This window comes from Myotis yumanensis, unplaced genomic scaffold, assembly GCF_028538775.1.
Source record: "Myotis yumanensis isolate MYYU_CA2020_CCGP unplaced genomic scaffold, mMyoYum1.0.hap1 SCAF_3, whole genome shotgun sequence".
Lineage (NCBI taxonomy): Eukaryota > Metazoa > Chordata > Mammalia > Chiroptera > Vespertilionidae > Myotis > Myotis yumanensis.
The window spans coordinates 183,517,727-183,542,600 of NW_027223754.1; the positions used below are offsets into that span (position 1 = coordinate 183,517,727).

Here is a 24,874-nt window from a genome sequence, read left to right on the forward strand (position 1 = left end):
CTGAGGGCAGGGCTTGAAGTGGCCAGAGAAGGCCAGAGGAGTCGGGGGGCTGGGCCAGGTGCGCTGGAGCTCTGCGTGGAGAGGTTCGGGTGTCAAGGCAGGGCGGCGGGTATGTGGGCAGGCCGCGCGATTTCACGCGCTGGGCTCCTAGTATATATATATTTCCCAGCCTCTAGCCAGTTTTACAATTTGAACATCATCTCAAGGATCTGAGAGCCTAACTTCCATAAGCACCAGTTAGCAAACACACATGGCCTAAGTGAGCAGCTCCCTCTAAAGTCCTCCATCCTCTGTCACTAGTTCATCCCAGCCCTTAAAAACTCCCCTGCCTTTGTTTCAAGGGAGGTGAGTTCCATTTTTCCTCCTTATTGCAATGGTCTTGAATAATGTCTTCCTTGCCATTTTTCACAAGTGTGTAGTACAGTTTATTTCTGACATGCCAAACCATAGTGAACGAAAGACTCAACCTGTGGGGAAACAGGTAAGCTTTTTTTTCAAAGGAAATGACACCTTTGAATGAGATGTAAATGATGAGACTTAATACACTGGGTGAAGAAGGGGCTGGTAGCATTCTGGGCAGAATGAGGGGCATGTGTACGGGCCTGAAGCATGACATAGATTTCATTTGAAAGCTTCTCAGCAAGGGAGGTTCATTAATAATAAAATAGATGAATACATTAGATTTTAACAAGCAAATCTCTAAAATACTCTCCTACCAAAGCCATTTACTTGTCTATTTCTACTTTGTTTATGTTGTAGTTAAATACAAATCAGTTCCCGCTGAGAAATTTTAAAAGGTTAGCTAACCTTTCGAATCAAGAGAGCTACAGATGGCCACTGGCTGCAGCACAGACTTGCATCACGGTCAGAGGAAACACTCTACCACGCAGGGTGATTACTCCATCCGAAATTTATACACATTCATGGCAGGGCATTCACAGGGAAGGAGCTAACACAAAGCTCAACTTTTTCCCTTTCCTTTCAGGTCAGCCCCCATGAGAGCAGCTGATCTCTTATTAATGCTGTTGAACATGAGCAATAAACCTCTCTGGAATTAAACTGAACGAGGTGACGTAGAAGCAAGTTTGTACCAAATACATTTGCGTAGATTAGAGTCTGCAGGTGGTCTAAAGCATGCTTGTATTGGGAGCCAAATTGTTCGGCACTGGAACCTCTTGAAAGGAGAACAAAGAGCCTTTCATTGCTCAAATTCTAAATGTAGCTTAGTACTTCATTAGAAACCTCTTAGTTCGCTGCAGGAATCTTTCAGATTTAATTATGAGGTAGGAAAAAGCCTTCTTTCCCTAGGATACCATATTGAAACATTTTATTCTATGTTTCCTGGGAGGTCTCCAAGTTTTGCAAATTGCTGAAGTTATCAGTGCATATTTAATTTCAGTCTAAGTTTCAGGCTAAATCCAGTTAACCATCAGAGTCAATATGAATTCTGAAATTAAAAGGACAAGAGGAAATAGCCATGGAGTTAAACATGAGGAGACCTGGGATTCCTTTCTGATTCTGCAGAAAACATCTACACCTTGGAATGTTACTTAAACTTTTGAGTCTCCGTTTAGTCTTTTGTAAAAGGAGGCAGCTAAACTAGATGATCACCAGTTCTCCCATTTCTAAAATTCCACTATGTTTCATCTTTCTCTGACTGGATTATTATATGTGGAATCTAATGAACAAAATAAACTGATGAACAAAATAGATCCAGAGACATAGAAGCATGGAACAGACTGTCAAATCTCAGAGGGAAGGCAGGGGTGGGTAGGTGGGTGAGTGGGAAGAGGTCAACCAAAGAACTTGTACGCATATATGCATAACCCATGGACACAGACAACAGTGTGATGAAGGCCGGGGGCAGGGTGGGATTCGGGTGGAGGAAGGCAGGAGAAATAGCAGAGAGCCTTTATTGAGAATATTTCACCACATGAAGAAAAATAATCTGTTTTTATAGTTAATTAAATGGATTAGATTGGGTACACTGTGCAGTTCAAATCAACGACCAGATGTGAGCCCTTCTCCTTGTCCCTCTTGCCACTCAGTCCAAAGCCACAGATACCTCTCATTTGGGCAATTTCAACAGCCTCTTAACTCATCCCATTTGCTCAGACCCCTTTTCCTACCCCAAACTCAATAATTTACTCAATACAGCAGCTGAAACAATGCAGTTGAGATGTGAGCTGAATCAACAAACACTTCTGCTCAAAACCTCTGATGGCTTCCCAACTCAGGCAGAGTAAAAGCCAAACTCCATACTGTGGCCTAAGAGCCCTACCTTCAAACCTCACTTCATACAGCCCCCACTCTCTTTCCTGCTGCTCTCCCACCCCTTCTCCTCTGCTTCAGCCACCCAGCTCTCCTGATGCTCCCTGAACACGCAGCCAAGCCCACCTCCGCCCACCTCCGACCTTTACGCGGCTGCTTTCCCCTCCCCTTGGAATGTTCTTCTTATCTCTGTCTTTATGAGTTACTCCTGCACTTTTTTCAGGTCTGTAAAAATTTTTAAACATCTGTCTTTTTTATTTAGACCTTCCATGGCCACCTTATTTAAATTTTAACATTTTAATTTCGTATCCCCTTACCTTTCAAAAAATTTTAACATTTACCAGTACCTAACATGCTTTGATTTACTGATTATCTTGCTTAATGTCCGCTGACCCACTGGAATGAAAGTCTAAAAGGGCAAGGATATATTTATTCTTTTGTCTGATTTGTTCACAGCTCTGTCTTCAGTACCTGGAAGAATGGCCGCCATAGAGTAGGTAGTCAGTAAATATCTGCTGAATGAGTGATTACCATCTCTCACTGCTTTACATGGTCTCCCCCTTACCAAGCCAATAAAAGCCTATAGTTTCTGTAGATGGTACCCGATATCCCTTTTATCCCGAAATCATTAAAATACTCTAAAGAATAGGCTCCAACTATTTAATTTTTTTTTACTTCATGACAGAGAACATGTCTTTGTATAAACATGGTAGTATTATAGATCCCATAACCTGTAATTTCTCTTTTTATGAAATTTAAGGGAGTTTTCCCTAATCAAATGCAGCAGATGATATTGGGACTCAAAAGTATATAATTCATAAAAGGCAGATGATTCATCTGAACCTAGAAAAAGATTTTATAACTTACTTGGAGATTCATTATTTTCATAGGTTTCCTCTTCATTTGGTGCTTCTTCTTCCTCCTCCTCTTCTTCTGGGTCATCGGTATCTCCTGACTCATCACTGCCTTCCACCCATTTCCCAGGCATCAGTCCGGCTGAGTCATAGGAGTTGCACAGAGGACCCACAATGTGAGAGATGAAGGATTCCTGAAGGTTGGCCAGCTGGGGAGCAGAACGGTCCATGAAGGGGCTTATTGGTAACCCAAGGCTGGCCTCTTCGTCACCCTAAAAACAGGAAGTTATCAGGAAAGGGAAGTTTAAAATACAAGTCAAGTCAACATTTGCTTAGCATCTAAAATTTGCAAATACGCAAGAACCCAGATATCCATGTGTGAATTCCCTCTTTATTGCTAAGAGATTCCCCCCCAAAGATACCACTGTTTTGATCTTGAGGCTTTGGCTTTTGATCAAGGGGATCTATATAAGAAATGGTTTAATGTCTCAGCAGATGATATTTTTTATCACATTAGTCAGTGTGCCTTATATACATATATCATAAAAACCAAATCTGGAAATAATTATCAAGCAAATACATAATCTATCATGTTTTCCCTTTTTTTTTTGCCTTGGCTACCAGAAATCTTAAAATATGATATTGTTCAATTAAAGTTGCTACCTTATCCTAGCTTTTGGTTGAAATATATCTTCTGTGATTATATGATGTCTATATTCTTATTTACTATTTATATAATAGGACCATTCTATACATGTTTGTCTTTTGAACAGTTTCAGATCTTTCTGGAAAAAAATCAGATTGTCAACCATAAAGAAATATACTAATATATCAGCAATGTTTATGACAATATAGTGGGAATTACTATAAGCGAATTTTCCTTTTTCTTTAGAGTTTTCCTGTATTTCAATATTTCAGGATTATGAATTAACCTCATTCCTAGGAGAGGCAGTACATTATTTTCTAGAAGCGCAAACCTTTTATCGTACATATGAATCTTGTGAATAATACCTGTAAAAGTTCTTTATAATCTCTCTAAATATGTCCAGACAATTTATTACTTGTTAAGGTGTCTCATCTTATTTTCGGATGCTGTTAGTAATGCGAATTTATTTCTGGCATTCACCTGAAATCTATCACCTCATAACTTCTATAAAATGGTTATATTCATACCCTTTTTAGGGAAGCAGAGAGGAATCTAATGTTTCTTATAAATCAGATTCTGTGTCAAGTACTTAATCTCCACAACTACTTCATGGTAAACCTAATCCCAAATTTGTATGTCAGTCTGTTAAGTATTTGAAGATAGTTACTATATCACTTCTATTTCCCCCCCAACCCCCGGATTAATATCTTTACTTCCTTTATGTCTTCATGTGCTTTTATGTCACTGATCCCTGTACTTTAGGCTCCACTACCTCCAGATTCATCTTAAGAGACTGATTCACAATACTCAATACAAAATTTCCAGTATAATCTGGTCTGTGGAGGGTAATTCAGGGAAGATCACTCATGTTTACATTTTGGTGGTAGTTTTTTGGTAGTGTGCTAAACCTCACATTAACATGTCAAATAAAATGCTTGTTTTTTAAAAAAATATATATTTTATTGATTTTTTTACAGAGAGGAAGGGAGAGGGATAGCGAGTTAGAAAAATCGACGAGAGAGAAACATCGATCAGCTGCCTCCTGCACACCCCCTACTGGGGATGTGCCCACAACCAAGGTACATGCCCTTGACCAGAATCGAACCTGGGACCCTTTTCAGTTCGCAGGCTGATGCTCTATCCACTAAGCCAAACCAGTCAGGGCAAAAAATGTCTGTTTTTTAAGCCTTTTCATACACTGTGGTTCTTAACTCTATTAGAAAAGTAAACTTAATCTGGTATATATTCATATAATTAAACTAAAATTGGCTTCTATTATAATGAATTTATAAAAGGACAATATTTCAGTGGTCTTTCCAATGTCTCTATTACTTTAACATCTCTCAAAATACTTGCAAATAACTTTATCTTAGAGTTTTTATGGTTATAATTTAGTCCATTTTTGGTCATCTTTTTAATCCTGTGATTAAAATTGGCCAATGCATTTTCTAATGTTAGGGTGAATATGAAATAGATTTATCACACTCAAAGCTTTTGGAAACTTTGCAGAATTTATGAGCAGCCTAAGCATGGATGAAATCACTTACCTGTTCATAAAATTCACTGACAATACCCTCTGTCCACTGAAGATGGAGCTCTTTACATTTAGCTGGCCCATTGATATCAGCCAGCTTTATACACATTTGACAAACTAGTAGACGATCATTTTCATTGGTCCAATCTATTCCAACCTCATCGTTTACCTGTTTGAGAAACAAAGATGGATGTGTTTTACCTCAAGGAAAGCAAAAGTTGACCAGGAGAATAAGCGATACAATATTTATTGTTTTTCTACCATGTGGAGATCAGAATGCCAAGTGATGAGAATTTTTTCAGCTAATTAAAATAATGTTACTGCCTTGTATAAATTAATAGTAAAATAGTTTATAAAAATAAAATAACAAATGATGACTAATTATTAATTATGCAGTTGAAAAGAAATGCTATTTAAATTAGCATGTTATCTATTACTATTAAAGTAATGTAGCTACAAATAAGAAATTTTCTTGAATTAACATTTGAGCATTTATGTTTGACATATGAAATATTGCTTCAGGGTTTTGACTTTTCTACTGCCAGATTACTTATGTTTGTATACCACAGACATGGGAGCAAATTAAGTCAAACAAAAACACAATGACAGAATTCATTATTTCCCTGTATCACAAAATAAAATATAGACAGCATCTCAATGTCTCAAGTTCCTAGATTGGGACCAATGACTATTTATCTGCTTCTAGTTAAACATTTTATTGAATTTCATTTTCACATTGGACATATAAGAGGTGATAGCATTGACTCTTGTTCAATACTTCAGTTCCATGACATCTTTCAGTGTGGCCATGAAATGAAGACTGGTACAAATCTAGTTACCTTGGCATTAAATTTGGCTACAAAGTCAAAGTGTTTCTTCAAGTCAGTGGCCAAAATTGCTTCAATGACAAGGAAACGGAAATGCTTAAATTCCACATGGTCAAGGTTAACTAAGAAGTTGTACTCTGGCCGGGACATGAAAAGGTTCCATGCAGCAGCTGCGTGATGATTCTCCAGAACTGAGCGATCATTGTAGAGCACCGCCTAGGCAAACAAGCGAGAGAGGGAAGAGTTCAATTTTTTAAGTTAAAAAATATTACAAAAACAGACGAGAATATGCAATGCGTTTGGAATTTTCTTTTTTCATGGAACACAAGAATGTAGGCTTGCGACTGCTGGTTATTAAGAATCACTGATTGCTGCACATTGGCTGTTGATTACTCTTTTTGGTTAAATTTCGTTCTTTCTTTTTTGGTAAAATAAAGGTAATGTATTTGAAACTTTATTCCAAACACTTCCAAGTGAGGGGCTTAGTGTTAGATTTTATTAGATTTCTTTGCAGGACACAGGAATTTAACCATAAAAATATGCAAATGTATTAATATACCTGAGAGGCAACTCAGCTATTTTTGCATCAAGAATAAGAATGGCCTCCTCTTAGTTAAAGATATAACTAATAAAGAGGAATGAAATCCCTGACAAGTCCATGATTTAAAACATTCTCACCCCATGATCAACCATAGGAACTATCACCCTTTATCTAGTAATTGAAGGTAACAGTATCTACTTGTTTGCAATTTTCTAATAATGCTCAGAAAAGGCCCAGAAGAAGAGGAAGTTGCCTAAAAAAATGCTTGAAGACAGCGTGATAGAGGATAGAAAACAAAAGGCATTAGGACAGAAGGACATTATTACTAAGGTATAAAAATAGGACAATTTGAATAGTAAGAGGCAAGAGGATTTGCATGAATATACAAAAAATAATGCTTCTGCTCAAAGGACACATTGAAATAAGTTAAAGTAGGTAGTCAGGAAAAAAAGCAACAGAATATTTTTATTGTATATAGAGTAAAAGAAAATTCTAGACTATAAAACAGGAAGACGTTTACTGAGTTTAATTGAATAGCTAATGATAATTAGATACTTAGTGATTAATTTTGACTTACATGTACATATATGCTAAGGATGTGCTTCTTTAAAGTTACCATTTTGGAATGCTAGGTTCAGGAAAAAATTTCCCTCAAATGAAATAAATTTATTTTTAATTCCGAATAACCAATAAAATACCTTAAGAATCATAATTGTTATAATAAAAATATATTTCAAAGGAATGAGATTTATATACAAAGAAGCCTTGCATTCTTAAAAGTCCAAAAAGATTTGGTTCTCTAATCTTTTCAGAAAGGGACTTCTGTACAAGTTGGATTTTGTTGAGGAAGTTCATAAACATGAATTCAAGTAGTTTTCCTTCCTTAGGAAAAAACTAAGAAGAGATTTCCATGGGTAATCAAGTTGCATACCTGCCATGAATAACTTGGGACAAATCACATTATCTTTTCAAAGCTGGCATGATCTCTAAGAACTTTATGTCAGGGCCAAATATAGTTCAGCTCATATTTATTTGGTGCCTATTATAAATCAAATTTAAAACAATGATTTTTTTTTTCCAGAGAAATCTCTCAATTGAATTATTTCTCGTAATCAAAATAGAGTTACCTGAGGAGCACTAGTTGCAACCAGGAATGCGTTAGTCCTTCCTGGGTGGTCATAGTCATGCATGGCTGCAGCCACATACAGTGCCATCAACTCTAAGGCAGGAATATTTCCAGACAGACACCCATATTTATCGTCTGGCACATTGTACATTTTTGAGAATACATATCCCATGTGTCCATGTGTAAATCCACTGTCAGAATCTGAAAAGAAAAGATGAAAGTAATAGAGATTTTGAACAAGAATTAAATGATATCATTTATCTTGACCTCCTAAAAAAAGGTACTCTATTGTTCCCATAGCTCATAAGGGAGCACAGATGTCCTCAGCACGTACCTGAATCACTTGCTGATCCATGATCATTAATCACAGTTGAAAGGCCAGGAATAGGTTGTGTAGTAAGATACCAAACAGCATGTAAGACATCAGTAGCATGGATTCTGTTATGATCTATATAACCAATGCAAAGGAACAGTCATTCATTTGTGAACTTTGGGGTCCAAGGACTAAGAGTGCCATCTACTGGATAAATAGTTTAGTCCGAACATTTTAATATCCCAATGAATGCCAGCCAAACATTCTAGGAAAAATACTCTTTGATTACTCTTCCATTATTCTATAATATCTATAGTAACAAGAACCCCCCCCCCCCACAAACCACTCAATATTGTTTATGTGTGCAGATGTCTGAAGTATAAAAATCTATATCCAGAGCATACTAGAAACCTAATATATATATAGGAAACTCACTATGTGAAACAACTGTAATGCTTACTCTCATACTTATTTCCATGCTTCTGTATAAGACTGGGCAGTAGATTAAAGAAAGACCCATGACATATTTCAACTGGTCAGACCAATGGTCTATACCACTCAATATTTCATCTCTGATAAATTGCATCCAAATATGATCTGTGAATAGAATATAGCAGTATTCTTTTGTAATCAAACTTAAAATACTATAATAAAAGTGAATCCACAAAGCAAAATTAAAAACCAAAATCAGTAATATTCTCTGATCTAGAAATTCTGATTTGGGGATAAAATTATAGGAAATACCTAAAAAGAAAAATAAATACGTCTTTGTACAGTAATGTAGGGAGTTAGGCCATTTAGAAGAATAAAAACTACGGGGAAACCAGAATTTAATAATGTCATTATCAAAGGAAGGGAGGGATCTATTTCATATGTACAGTTCAGCTTCTTTTGAACAGTGAACAATTTTTGGTAAGGGTTCTGGGTAAAAATTTAAAAGTTTTCATATTTTCTTTCTTGGAAAAAATTTTAAAGTATACTTAAAAGTAAAATAAAATTGAGTTTCTAAAATTTTAGGTCATTGTCATATTAAAGTTAATTTAACTCTATTTTGGTTACTCAGGCTTTTTTCATTTAGTTATGGATTTATTTAGCCAGAGTTGTTAGAAATCTAGTTCTCTAGCAGTAAATATTTAAAAAGTAGACATACAACAAAATTTTATGTGTGACCATTATAATTAATGATACACAATGCTCTTGATTAGTATAGATTTACAACCCTTCCACATGCAAGGTATTATTATTTTAACGTGATCACCAACCAAGCTAAAACTTTCTTGTGAGAAGATATAAATTCCCTTCACGAAAAGTGGGGCTTCTAATAGGACAAGCAGGTTTATTATAACAAATTCTTTTCACACAGAATGAAGAACCCACTATTTCAGAAAAAACCTATTTACTTATATAAACATGTAATAAGAAAGTGTAAAAAATAATTTAAAAATTTAGGATTTAGAAACTTCTTTTTCCACTTAAGTATTTGTCAACTTTCCCTACAACTTAGTGGTATTCTACCTATAGAAATGTTAGTAATCATTATGTCAATTGCTCACTGGAACTTGCCTGTAGTGGACTATATCACAAAACTATATTTGGAAATATGACATTAATTTGTAAAGTTAGTCTGGTAACTAGCTGTCGTTTAGTGTTTTTGGTGGCGTCCTTTCTATAAAAGTGTATTTATGTAACTACTAGGTTCTTAGCCTTTGAGAAATCACTAACTCATGTCAATCACTGGCATCCAACCAGGGTGGGCCTTGGAAATATTATTAAGAAAGCAAGACTTATCTTGAGATCCTTTCAAACTACCCCTTTCTCATTTCTCTTTTCCAACTTCATAGCCCATTGACCAGACTTTCCCAAAGGGCCAGTGCTCTTAAGCTCCTCTCTCTCATATTCCCACGGCTCATCTCTCGCCTAATCCCACAAATGTAATTTGTAGGATTGATTCTTCATTCTCCTTTGCTATCACACATCATCAGCTGTGCACTTTCATTCCAATGTAGTATGTGCATGGCATCTTGAAAAACAATCCTTTAATAATGGGTCACTAGGTCAATGTATACCAGTTTCTGGAAATACCTGTGCTTTATCCTCTCCATATAACTTTTATTTATTTCAGCTCTTTGTAACTACAAAAAGACATGGGTTCTAAAGTCCAAGGTACATAGAAGCAAATTTAAAACTTAAAAGTTAAAATATAATTTAAACAACATATTTCTAAGGCATGTTCCAACCCATATATTACGTTTGACTATTTTTCTTGCTACGCATTTATTTTCTAAAAGTACCACATGCTTTCTACACATTTCCACAACCTCACTAATTAGATTTATGGACATTTTCTCCGGTTTCATGTAACTTTTAGCATGTAGGACAATTTTACTTACGTGTTCTGATGCTACCTGAAATGCTACATATTAACAATATAATTTAACATCTCCTTTGTGTTCCAATGTCTCATGATTGTAAATGACAAACTTTCTCTCAGAATATTCAAAGTTCATAAGCTTGAACACTGGCTGTATCCTTTCCTTGGGTCTTCCCATTTATTTCATTTAAAAAAATGTTTCTAATAACTTCTCCACAACTACTTCCAGATGTTTCTTCTTTTCTAGTTTATTACTTAGACCATCATCCTACCTTCCTTCAACCCCAAACCAGGTTTACCTTATATGGAAAAACTTCAATAGTTAGTGATTTAACTCTGCAGCTCCCAGAACAAAAGTTGAATTCAGTGGAAAACAAGCAATACATTGAACATCTAATGATTTATTTAGCATACATTTAAGCGGCACTTACTATATGTTAGGCATTATTATAATTGTTTTAGAGGTATTACCTCATTTTATCCTCATACTAATTCTATGAAGCAGGTATTATGATCCCATTTTACAGATTAAGAAATGAGGCATACAGAGGGTAAAAAAGACCCAGGCTTTCTTACAGGTGATAAGTGAAGAGTCCAGGATTTTAACACAGGCTATTATTTCCTAGACTATACCATGTGGCCATAGGGCAAGTTTACAATACAGTGGGGCCTTGACTTACGAGTGTCCTGACTAACGAGTTTTTTGAGGTACAAGCCGTCTCTCGGCCAATTTTTTGCTTTGAGTTGCGAGCTAAAATTCGGGTTACCAGCCAGCTTCAGATACCCCACCGCTAGTTGGCGCAGCGAACGTCACAGTGAACGCCACAACATCAGCCCAGCATCACGTGTCTCACTCGTTCACTTTTTGATTTGTCATACAAGTAATTTGAGTTACGAGCTCCATCACAGAACGAATTAAACTCGTAAGTCAAGGCCCCACTGTATGTAATTCTGTGCTGGCTGCTAGTGACTCAATATACCATTAACTTTAGCAAATTATATGAATGTTTAAAGTATTATTTCACAAATAACTTAGACTTACAAGGAATTTCCCTGTATCCAATCTCCAAAGCATGAAAGTAATTCATAAATTCCCTAACTGGAATTTTGAAAGCTTCAAAGAGGCCCATGTCTTCAAAAAGTCTGTATGATACCTGTAAGACAGAAAGCAAAGCCTTAAAGCACATTTCTGAGTGTGTATTAGACATAAAAAGAAAAAATCATATTATTTATGTCCAATAGAAACAATTATTGGGAACAAGATATCAAAATTGATTTTGAAGGCCTCTATGTGCTTAGCCCTTGAAATACCTGAGCACAAGGAGGACATATTTTTAAAGATAGAGACATTTACCCAAAAAACAACCAACTCAGAATGCAGTATACACTATAGAAACATATCAAGAAATTAAATTGCATGTAATATCATTAATTGGAGAATAATATTTACTACATTTCTAATTATATAGTTCATACTATAAATGTTAATAAAAGAATGAGACAGCTTAAATTTATCCAAATTATATATATATATGTATCTCTCTCTCTCTCTCTCTCTCTCTTTATACATTACATGTATATATATACACAGATGTATATATATATATCTATATCTATCTATCTATCTATCTATCTATCTATCATCTATCTATATAAAAGTTTTCCAGAGGATAAAGAATTCAGAATTGTGTATTAGTGAAGGATAAGGAGAAAAATTATGAGAGAGAAAAGGGTTGCCTTGAGTAAAATATATAGAGAAAAAAGATTTATTCTATTCAAAATAACAATGTCTAAACTATTTTTTCTAGCTTGCCCTCTTTCTCCTCTGAATAGTTATTCTCCATCCAATTCCTTTCACAGCTCTAGTGACTAAAATTAAGTAAATGCCTTTGGATGTAACTGGCATTTTTGACATGCAAATAAAGAAAAAAGAATAAAGGGGCAGAAGAAGGTATTGGAGAGAGAAGTGGTATTCTAGTGGCAGAGTGGAATACAACAGCATTTAGAGCAGCCTTACTTCATGTCACCAAGGCACAGTATTGGATATAATTCAGGAGATTTTCTTCATAAAATTATCTTGGACTGCTTCCCCTAAAACTTTAATATATGGCTTCATAGATAAATCTTTATCTTTTGTTATTGACTTTAAATCTATTCAAATTCAGTAACAGTTTAAAATTACATATTCAATGTTTGTCACTATGTCAAACATATATATATGTGAGATATATATATCACATTCAGCATATATCTATTGAGTGCCTACTATTTTCTAGCAGCTTGTTATATACGTGGCGTGTGTGTGTGTGTGTGTGTGTGTGTGTGTGTATTCCTTCATGGATCTAGTAGGGCAAGGTAGTAGACATAATAAGAAAGGTATATACTTTGACAGAAAGTCATAAGTCATATACAAAAGAAAAAGGGGATCAGGGACATTTGAGCAAAGAATTAAAGGAAGTGTGAAGTGAGGTACGTGGATATCTAAGAAAAGAGTTGCTCACGTAGAGTAAAAGCCAATGCAAAGGCCCCGAGGTACACAAGAAACAGCAAGAAAGCTAGCATGGATAAAGCAAGAAGGCCAGAATGGAATGAAGGCAGGAGTAGACTTTAAACTGGGATTGGTGCAATCTTGGTGTTTGACAGTCATATTGACCATTATAAGGATTTCACTCTGCATGAGGTAGGGAGCCATTGAAGACAATGAAGCTGGAAAGTAACTTTATTTGACATATGTTTTAAAAGGAGCACTGTAGTTGCTGGTTGGGAACAGAATATAATGTATATCAATTCTATGTGGGTTTTTTTTCACTTTGAACAGCAAGCATATTTAATTTTTAGCCTTTTTCTGTGTAATATAACATCCCATTTCCTCTCTTTAAAAAATGCAATAGATTCCTCAAAAAATTAAAAATGGAACTTCCATTTGACCTAGTAATCCCACTTCTAGGAATATATCCCAAGAAAACAGAAACACCAATTAGAAAGGATCTATGCACCCTTATGTTCACAGCAGCATAATTTACAATAGCTAAGATTTGGAAACAACCTAAGTGCCCATCAGTAGATGAGTGGATTAGAAAACTGTGGTACATCTACACGATGGAATACTACACTGCTGTAAAAAAGAAGGAATTCTTACCATTTGCAACAGCATGGATGGAACTAGAGAGCATTATGCTAAGCAAAATAAGCCAGTCAGAGAAAGATAAATATCACATGATCACTCATTTGTGGAATATAATGAACAACATAAACTGATGAACAAAAATAGAACCAGAGACATAGAAACATCAAACAGACTGTACAACCTATGAGGGAAGGCGGGGTGTGAGGGGGTCAGAGATTAACCAAAGGACTTGTATGCATGCATATGAGCAAAATCAATGGACACAGACAGTAGGGGGGTGAGGGCTTGTGCTTGGGGGTGGGGGTGGTAGGGGAGATGTCAATGGGGGAAAAAGGAGGCTCACGTAATACTTTAAATAATAAAGAATTTAAAAAAGCCATAGAAAGTGAAGTTTATGGTTTCTTTAATATTTCAAGCCAATTCTTTTAGTTATTTCCCGTTTACTAATGCTTCATATAATATTTGAGTTCTTATTAATAAATACCTAATGGATTTATTTCTGCATATTATTTCAATAATAACACCAATAATAGCTTCTATGTGTATATATACATATATATGTACATATATATACTTATATATTTGGCATTTAATAAGTGAGAAGCCTACTTTAAATAGCTTACATATATTAATTACATGTAATTAATCCTCACACCTTCTGAGATAGATACGAATAATTATTAATATTTGAAAACAGGAGAAACTGAGGCACAGAGAGGTGAGTGACTTGTTTAAGATCACACAGCTGGCACATTATCAGAACCAGAACACAAGCCAAGTAGTTCAGCTTCAGATTTTGTACTTTTAACAGCTTCAAATCCTACCACCAGTATTTGAAATGCAATGATTTTTAAATTAAATTTTCCTATTATTCTTTTATAACATTTGTAAGATGAATTAAAAAATTAAGACAACAGGATATTTTACGGTGTGATTTTAAAACAGGAGAATTTTCACCAAGAAGCTGCTGAAAATCAATCATCAATAATCCAAACTCATAAATAAACAGCACCATTAACCAGATAGATATTGGTGACTGAAATAAGTGAGCACCATTCCAAAATCTGAATAATGTCCTTTCAACTGTATTACAATAAACATGATAATCATAAAAAAGACAGGCAGGCAGTATATTGAGACTGAGAAGTCATTTCCGCTACACATATGTCTCTTTTAAAGTCTTTTGAAGTGAGACACTTTCTGTGAAGTTTCAGCCAAAAGGTGATTTCTTGGAATGTTCAAGTTAATTCATTTCAGCTGTCCTAAATTCTTACTAAGGTGAAAAAAAAATATGCCTTTCACACAGTGAAAATTTCATGATTTTTGTCCTTATAAACTCAAATCAAAGGAGAAAAAAACTCCCATAAAGTTCTATTTAGCCGTGCAAATGAAGTGGCACTTCTAAAAAGTTTACCGTTTTGTAAGTTGAAAAAATAAAGTGACATAACTAGGATCATGCAGTTACATATTTATTTTATTTTTGAAAGAAGAGTGGAAAATAACATGAATGAATTTTGTCAAAATTGAATTGTTAATCATGTCTAATCTTTCTGATGGTTACTCATATCCAAGACTCTTAGAAAACATTTGGTGGAAAAGCTGGTCAAGATCCACCCTCCCATCCTCCAGCTCACGGAACTTTGAGGGGAGACGGGATGCTACAGTGATGCCTGGTACACTGTCACTGCTGCTGTCAAACCGGCTGCTATCATAACTTTTCTATTGCTCAGACTCTCCATTCGAAGAGTTAGAGATATAATAAGTGAGTGTGTCTTATAGGAGGCTCAAAAGCAGTTGAAATAAAGGTATGAAGCCCGGACTTCCAATATGATATGTCTGCATTCAAATCATGGATCTAATATGCCCTATATGACTGCAGATAAACAGTATTTCCTCTTTGAAGTCTCAATTTCCTCTTCTGTAAAATAGAGATTGAAAAAAAATTCCTGCATCAGAGTTACTGAGAAAAGTAAACTGTAGAGTTTCGGGGAGTCTGTGATGTATGTATCACATACAAAACAACGGGAGATTTTTCTCTCCACACCAGGGAACACCGTCCAGTAAAAGAGAGAAGAGCTCCTGGCCCACGGCCACGTTTTTCCGGTGGCACCATGACAGGCATATTTGCAGGAAAAATCACTCTCTCAGAGTCCCAGTCTGCCACGGGTTTCAGAAAGTGGAATGCAAAACCTCCCAGGGGGAGCCCTGGTGCATGAGGCTAGGATGGAGTGAAGAAAAACGGCCCTAAGTACTATTCAGCCTTAAGAAAAGATGAAATACCGCCATTTGTGATAACAGGAATGGACCATGAGAGTCTCATGCTAAGGGAAACAAATCTATTGGAAAAAGAACCATATAATTTCACTCGTATGTGGGTTGTAAAACTGAAACTCATAGACACAGACAATAGTATGGTGATTACCAGAAGACAGGAGGGTGGGGGTCAGTGAAGGGTTAGGGGGACAAAATAAATGGGGAGGGAAGATGATTTGACTTTGGGTAATGGACACACAATGCAATATGTAGATCAGGTATCATAGAAATATACACTTGAAACCTATATAATCTTATTAACCAATGTCACCCCCAATAAAGTTAATTTTAATAATAATTTTTTAATTAAAAAAAGAAAAAAGTCTACCCTAAAGCCTGTTCTTAAGATCAGCTAGCATAAAAAATGTTGCCTAGCTTGAGGAGACAGGAAGAGAAGAACGGGACTAATAACTCCTAGGAAAAGATTAAGGCCATTTTAGTCCTCAATATGTGCATGGCCGTGATGAAGTATAGCAGTGGCAACAATTGCATATTACATAGACTGTAATTATTCTGAGTTTCATATTTTATCAATCATTTTTAGGATACTTCTCTTGTCTATAGCATGCACTGTCATTTAATTTTGACAGACATCTCATGTTCCTGCTAGAACAGGAGTTCCTTTAAGGCAGAAACACATTTTTCTTCTTGAGGACCAGATTAGGACTTGTTTGTGGAACTGAACAATGGAGGAGAAGGCCCCTCTATCTTCTTCCTTCAAACCTTCATGGGTCAGGAATCTTCATCCTGAAGTTCCACACTCAGATATTGGCTGAGAGGTCTAAGCAAAGCCTGTCTCCGATGTGTGAAGTAGAAATCAGTATATAAACTGATTTGTCTTCTGGTGATTTCCAGGGAATGTTAGTGCAACAATAAATCAGGGTCCTAAATTCTCATCTAAGCCTTATATTAAGGAGTTTGGTAGCCTTTCATATCTCTGCTGTGATATTTATTTAATCTATAAGAATTCACCTAAGACATTTTAAAATAAGGTAATAAGTGTTATTGCATCATCCCATTTCATATGTGTTCATTAATTGAGTGAATCCATTGTTTTTTTGATTATTGAGAAAATCTTCATTCTTAATTTCTATATTTTTTTCTCCCTCATAGAAACAAATATTTATTTGGGAAAATTTGAAAATTTTCTAGCTTGTGATGCATAAAGGTTGTTTCCATATTAAAATACAGAGAACGCTCTTTGAATGTGTTTCTCATAGCACTGGAGGGGAAGATATTAATGCATAATATCTTAGTTTTTATAAGATCTAAACACTGTAAAATTAAAAAGTTTAGAAAATAGTCAATGGAAATAATTACAATAAATTAGTGTTTATAAATAGGCAGCTTTCTTTTTTTGAGGGGCTGTGTCAATTTTTCTTCTGCTGAGTTCTATGAATTTTAGATCATTTCTCCATCTTGCTTGTATATCCCACCCCAAAATACATATTTTAATTGAAGAATATGGTATTTTACTCATTTGAAGTTCCAATTACTTTTGTTAACCTATGATCACCAAATCTATAGAATGTTGGGTACTAAAATTTCCTTTCTGTACTCACTACTCACCACTGGAATCAAGTGTGTACAGAGCTTTAACCAACCAAGGAATTTTTTTTCTATATTTAAAGTCATAGGTATGAATTCATTTCTTACTTGACTAAGAATACGGCCACATTTTCTTCCTATTTTTTCCACCAAATCAAAAATTGGAAAATTCCAAGTATTTAGCTGCTCCATAATTGAGTCCAAGTTATCCATGACAAGAGGTTCAGGAGCAAGAATTGGTTTGTCCTGGAATAAAGATGAAAATATTTTAACAATATACAGTTTTTCTATAAAGCAATTCATGCTTTAGTAAGTTCAATGCAACCACTGAGTTTATTTGAAGTAGATGACTTAACACTTCAGGGTGAATGGGTGATCTTTAAAAAAACATCAAGATGAACAAGACATTGGCCCCTAAGTAAGGAGAAATGGTCCTTATGCTGTTTCAGACCATGTTTTGTATAATTAGGTGCCTGCTTGTGCTGGTTCATACATGCTACAGGAAAAAAAAAAAAAAAGAAAAGAAAAGAAAAAAGAAAGATGCTTCTTCCATAAGTTTACATAACTACTGTGGGGTTCCTAAGGAAAGATTCAAGGGCTTCAGAACACTTGGAAATTGCATTAAATTTATCTCTTTATACGTTTATGTAAAATTTTTTGAGATGAACATTCCTAGCTCATACTGGACTCTCAAAAGAAACTCATGAGTCGGGAGGAGGTGTTAATGATCCCTACTAAAATTGGTCAAATTTGTATTCCTGCTTCAAAATTAGGGTTAATCCCATGGAAGGACAGCCACATTTTTTCAGGATTTTAATTTAATTCATGTGATGTACAGTTTCCAAAGAAACATGTCCCTTACAAATGTATAGACATTTCATAATTGATCCCTAGTAAGGACATTATTAAGAATACATCTATAAAAAAAAAAAGAAAGATAATGTGGATAAAAAATGTAAATTATTTTGTTTGAAAATCTCTTTGATTTAAAAGTATTAAGTGATAAATCAGGTTAAAGAAGAATGATAATAGCAGTAGTTGATAAACACATGACAGCCCACTATTTTCTACCATTTGCTGCCTCTCCAAAATTAACCTGACTCAAATATGCTTTAATCTTTTTTAAACAGATCATTTTAAACACACAAAATAAGTCATCATTAAAGAATATTTTAATGGATAGCAAGTGTCTATATAAACCTGATTTAATACAAAAAAGAAAACAAATATTGACTCAGTTTCTAAATTAAGGAGGTGATAGAAACACACACGCACAAAACAACAAGCAGATGCCCTAGGACAACTAACACATTTCACTTTATTGAATGATTAATATTCATAAAATGCTAGAGGCCCGGTGCACTAATTCATGCACCAGTGGGGTCCCTCATCCTGGTCTGTGGGATTGGGCTGAAACCGGCTCTCTGACATCTCCTGAGGGGTCCCAGATTGCAAGAGGGTGTAGGCCAGGCCGAGGGACCCCACTGGTGCATGATCCGGGCCGGGGAGGATTGCGGGAGGGCTCCAGGGCTTGTCCTGCCTGTCTTGCTCAGTCCTGATCAGCTGGACCCCAGCAGCAAGCTAACCTACCAGTCGGAGTGTCTGCCACCTTGTGGTGGTCAGTGCACATCATAGCGACTGGTTGACTGTCTGCCCCCTGGTCAGTGCACATTATAGTGAGTGGTTGAGTGGCTTTAGCATATTATGCTTTGATTGGTTGAATGGACGACCGGACACTTAGCATATTAGGCTTTTATTACATAGGATTATTTTACTGAATGAAATAATTCATTTTTCTTATGCATATTTACACTTTTAGATTGGGTTAAGAAATAGCTATAATCATTTGTGGAGATGAATACTTATATTTTTATTCACTAAGAAAATAAATTATTAAGAGATAAGACTTAAATAGGGAAAATTATATTCATATATATGGGGAAAGCTGTAGTACATCTAAAATCCAAATGAGATATTTCTGTAAACCTAATGATTCTGGGATCTATATCTAAGTCAATCCCTATAATAGAGTCCAATTTCTCAGGTCAACAAATGAGATAAGTAATATGGGGCTACCAGGAACATCATGGTCTCAGGCGCATAGGTGCTACAAGCTGAAGCTTTCCTCAGCGGCTCTGCTGGGCACTCGGTTTCATCTTCATTCTGCACAATATCACTGCTATCACTGTTGTTATTAGTTTCATAATCAGAGGTAACTTGAGCAGTGTCATCTGGAATTGAAAGAAATCAGCCTGTTATGAAACTTGTAACAAGAATGGGGTCCCATTTAAGTGAATATTCCTAAAATGCATGTGGTTAATACAGTGTTGAGAGAACTATTGCCTTCATGAGCCTTTACACACCAAGAATATAGGATCATATGTATATGTTGGGTGTAGATATATAGAAACATTTTGGACAGCTTTGCACCAAGATTTTACCCATGATTAACTCTAGGTTAGCGGTTCTCAACCTGTGCATTGCAATCCCTTTGGGGGTTGAACGACCCTTTCACAGGGGTCGCCTAAATCCATCGGAAAACACATATAATTACATATTGTTTTGTGATTAATCACTATGCTTTAATTATGTTCAATTTGTAACAATGAAATTGGGGGTCACCACTAACATGAGGAACTGTATTAAAGGGTTGTGGCATTAGGAAGGTTGAGAACCACTGCTCTAGGTAGTCAAATTATGGATGATTTTGATTTCTTTCATTGTCTTTTAAAATTTCTCATCTAAATCATCAGGAACGTTTCATTTGTGATCAGAAGAAAGTAAAGCAATTTCCTTTTTGAGGAAGAGAATGCAAATAAAGAATTACCCGTTCTGCTTGGTGTCCGAATGGCTGTACCACTGCTCTCCAGGGGCCCGTCAGCAGGATTGCCTTGGGAATATGGCCTGCCACAGCTGAGAAATATTGGAACAGCTGTAAGTATATCCTCTTTCCAAAAAAATCACAGGCATACACCAACTATCTACATTGATAGATAGCAATAATCAAATATCTCTACCTTCTACTTGTTTAAAGGGGAAAGTCATTTGGTTTTATACATGGATGCTGATATGCAGTATATTTTCTTTCTTGTGAGAACATGATCAATACAAAGGATCAGAAGCTTCATTTGACTCTCATCCTTTTCCATAGTCTCTAAACCATATTGGAAGTGAAACTACCAGCAAAATTTTGTTACATTATTCAGAGAATCCTGGCATAGTCTGCTACCTCCTTATAGTAATGGTTTTGGAGATGTCAATGTGTATTTGGTCAAAAATATCTCCCCAAATAGAATCCCTCTGGGCCTATGTAAAAACCTCACTATTAGATTTATTTTTGTGGCTGAAGACATTTTATGTCCAAAGAGCCCTTTAAGAAAAGATTGTACATGTGGAAATAAAATAATAATATATGAATTTTTTTTGCCTCCACTTATTATTATTATTATTATTATTATTATTTTGCAGTTGGATCAATTACCTGTTAAGGCCCTAAGGAAATGATGAAAGCTGAATGTAAAATAACAGCATAGGATTCAAGTTGAGAAAAACAAACCAAGGAAGTACATTGTGGGTAACTGAGAAAAAGAAGATATCTGAGAGGTGGTACCGTAAACTGAGGAGGTTGGAGGATAGGATACTTTTGCTTTCTCAAACATTTTGACTGTATTATAAATTAAAAAATAACCTCACAAATGTCCTGGCAAATTTCCCCTCTCACTCATCTTGTTTAGAGACTTCATGGTTAGGTTTTAATTCTGTATTTTGCTTCTGAGTTCCTTCCTTTTGCCTAATAGTACAAAGGGTCTCAGAGGGCTTCTGTTTGTTATTTAACCACAGATTCACTCTAAAAATAAAAGAAGTGAGTGATAGTTTATAATTTAATATAATTAATATCTCATCACGCCCCCCCCGCATTGTGCTTATATGCGTGGTACAGATAAACACTTTCTAGTTAGACAGTCTTTTCATCCTAACTTAATTTACTTTTTGAGCTTTGAAGGTAAGTGGAAAAACATCACACTCAAAATATTTCTAATTATGAAATCCCATCAGGGAATCAAAAGAAAATGACAGGGCCAAAGGAAAAAGAAAGTAGATGCCAATGATGTGCTTACATTGTCCAGTGAAACTTAGTAGAAGCAGCGTTTATTAGTTTTAAATTTTTCATGGCAAGATAATACTTAAAAGGAACATTTAAATTAGTAGTTCAAACATACTACCTTTTATGCCAAAAAAACAGCTTGTTACATAGACATTACAGCAGCCAAGAGACTGGGAAGCAACGCCAAACCCTTCGAGTTCAGCAGGGGAAACCACAATAATTAGTCGTGTGTTTCTGGAGCTCTCTGGGCCTACATGGGTGGCTGCCTTGAAGGCAATAATAAAACATGGTTTGAATTATAGATTTATAAAGCCCAAACAAATAAAACACACACTACTGGATTTATAAACATTACTGAACAAGTAGGCAGTGAAATTGCCTTGTTTTTCTCCAAAAGCTTTTTTTATAAAAATCCCATTACATTCTTCCTGCTAGGAATACAATAAATAGACTGAGATGAGAAAAGCTATGTGAGCGGTAGATCTTTCCTGGCCATCTCTCTCTCGCCCTTCTTTAGGTGACTTATACCACACGAATCTGGAGGCCACAGCAGATGTCCTTGATGCTGATATTCTACTGGGCTTCTTCTTGGCTTAGGATGCATACCCCCAAAATGTTTCTGAAGCGTGCTCCACCAAACACTAGCTCCGTGGGCAATTACTGGGTGTTAACCTAATGAAATTGGTTCTGTGGTTAAATAAACAGACAATTCTAGATGAAACAAAAATCAAGAGGTTTTCCTTTTGCAGAATGTCTCAGAGCTTTTGATAAAGTCATGAATGTTGTGAATCACTAAAAGGGGAATATGTATGTTTTACCACAGATCATGCCTTTTTTTTTTTTTTTTTTTGTAGGGGGAAAAGATGGGATTAGTATCCTACAGAAATTATTTTATTTAAAAAGCTGTCATAGTCCTAACCGGTTTGGCTCAGTGGATAGAGTGTCGGCCTAGGGACTAAAGGGTCCCAGGTTCGATTCCAGTCAAGGGCATGTACCTTGGTTGCGGGCATATCCCCAGTGGGGGGGTGTGCAGGAGGCAGCTAATTGATGTTTCTCTCTCACCGATGTTTCTAACTCTCTATTCCTCTCCCTTCCTCTCTGTAAAAAATCAATAAAATATATTTAAAAAAATAAATAAAAAGCTGTCATAGAGAAGGCGGCTGAATAACTTTTGGTCAGTAGAATCACTTTTTATTCTGGCCATGGCCAAACAAACAAACAAAAAATGTTTTTTCCCTATAAAAATATTTATAAAGAGAAAGGAAATAAAAATAAAGGTTATGAAAAACATTTATTTAATATAGAGTTTATAAACAAAGGAACTGAATATGAAATTTGTGAAGCTCAAAACTGAAAATATTGATCAAATCTGGGTCTGAGAAACATGCGATATTAGAAGACCAACATGTAACTAATTTATTCAAACGGTTATACTCATGAACCTTAGAAAAGAAGTAGCATGTTATTCAAGACACTCCTGTGATTATACTTAGTTTAAAAACATTCAACTCTTTTCGACTGAAATAAATATTGTAAAGCTTTAAGCTCAATGGTTCAAGATGAAGCTATTTCTGAAGAACAACACTATGTTAATCTGTAAGAGGAGGTATTTCTGTCTTAGTGACAATGTTGGCAAAATAATTACTCTTGCCATGCTAGGCCCTTATTTTCTAACCCTCTAGGAAAAGACAACACTTTGCAAGTCTATTTCAACATGGTAGATTAGCACAAGCAATTGCTTATTTGCATTCTGAGAGCCCGGTGTTATTTGCACATTTTTAAAGTGTTAAAATGGGAATTGCAAACTTAACATAAAATGCCTTTATTTTTTAAATATATTTTATTGATTTTTTACAGAGAGGAAGGGAGAGAGATAGAGAGTTAGAAACATCGACGAGAGAAACATTGATCAGCTGCCTCCTGCACATCTCCTACTGGGGATGTGCCCGCAACCCAGGTACATGCCCTTGACCGGAATCGAACCTGGGACCTTTCAGTCCGCAGGCCGACGCTCTATCCACTGAGCCAAACCGGTTTCAGCATAAAATGCCTTTAAATATCAGTATAGAACCCTCCCTGAAGAAGTAAAAAAATATATTCCAACATAATATCAAACTATATTAAATTACCTGACATGGTTTTTAAAAACATATGCTTTATGTATGTTCTATCAGTAAGCAGACAAAATATACAACTAATTATTGCTTCTCTCAAGATTAGCTGTATAGCCCATATGGACTCTAAACTTTCTATTAGTAGAAGACAACTGAAAAATTAAGTTTCTATTATACCTTATTCAACACAGATCACATTATCCTATACTTCCTTATCAACTACTCTGGCAAACATACACATAGCTATGTGGACTGCCGGTGAGTGTTCCTAAGAGGAGAAGTAGTACTGGTTTCCTTATTAAACTCCAGCTAACAACGTACAATTCTTACCCGCTACATATGACAGGTGGCGTCAGTATCTGAGGAGACAGGTCAGGGGCACTCTGAGTGTAAGTTAAGGCCCTGTGCGAACCTAGGCCCGATTTGGCAGTTGTGTCGGCAGATTCTAGAAACTGAACTGTAGGAATTTTGCTGACTGGACTGCTGGCCGGAGTCCCTTGGAGAGGTGAGGAACAGGGCGATGAAAGAGGTGAAATTTTAGCGAGGGCACCTGAGAAGAAAAGAAATCATTAAGTCACAAGACATGTCTTTGGAATTCAAACCTGCAACTCTTAAACTTCACCGTGGACTCCTTTGAACTCACTAAAGGCCCCAGGAGTACTCGGGCCGGGCAGGCCTCCCCTCCATGCCACCAGCTGGAGACGGGGTGGACGGGGTATATGGACAGTGGGGGTATCTTTACAGCATGAGATGAAAGGAATGAATCATTGTGAAGACAATTGGTGGCAATGTTGGCAAATCCAGTGAAAGCCTTGGTGGCCTGGAGTAACTTCAGGACAGAAGAATATTATTTTTGTTTCTTCTTGTCATTCTAACATGATGTTAATGGTTAACATTTTCTCATATGTTTGCCTTCTCTTCTGCTGTGAAGTTTTTAGCAGCAAGAAGATCGGGAATTATTTTAAATATTAACATGTCTGGAGCAGGGTTTGGCAGGCATACAATGCTTAAAATATGTAAATAAAGAAGATACATTCATCAGAGACATTTAACTTTATTAACCATGGGTGTTTTCAGCAAAATGACTAGTTTGGGTGTGAAATTACTTTGATCAGAGTAATTTCTGAAGAAGACATTTAAAAATGTAATATGCTCCTTTTCCGATCAAACAATAGGCCTGAAGT

General features: G+C 35.9%; 1 protein-coding gene across 3 annotated transcripts in view; it reads right to left on the reverse strand.

Moving 5' to 3' along the window:
- The window catches only part of PDE3A (phosphodiesterase 3A), a 253,482-nt gene that overhangs the window by 8,081 nt on the left and 220,527 nt on the right, over nucleotides 1-24,874 (reverse strand). For 2 of the 3 annotated variants that reach the window (XM_070410607.1, XM_070410608.1), the window contains exons 6-15: nucleotides 24,021-24,240; nucleotides 20,299-20,384; nucleotides 19,548-19,702; nucleotides 17,580-17,717; nucleotides 11,526-11,637; nucleotides 8,134-8,247; nucleotides 7,801-8,000; nucleotides 6,145-6,348; nucleotides 5,319-5,474; nucleotides 3,139-3,397 (exon numbers count right to left, since the gene is read on the reverse strand). In XM_070410607.1, coding sequence (XP_070266708.1) covers nucleotides 3,139-3,397; nucleotides 5,319-5,474; nucleotides 6,145-6,348; nucleotides 7,801-8,000; nucleotides 8,134-8,247; nucleotides 11,526-11,637; nucleotides 17,580-17,717; nucleotides 19,548-19,702; nucleotides 20,299-20,384; nucleotides 24,021-24,240 — 1,644 coding nt within the window. Of the gene's footprint in view, nucleotides 1-3,138; nucleotides 3,398-3,788; nucleotides 3,907-5,318; nucleotides 5,475-6,144; nucleotides 6,349-7,800; nucleotides 8,001-8,133; nucleotides 8,248-11,525; nucleotides 11,638-17,579; nucleotides 17,718-19,547; nucleotides 19,703-20,298; nucleotides 20,385-24,020; nucleotides 24,241-24,874 lie in introns of those variants that run through there. The other variant, XR_011470840.1, reaches the window with a different exon arrangement.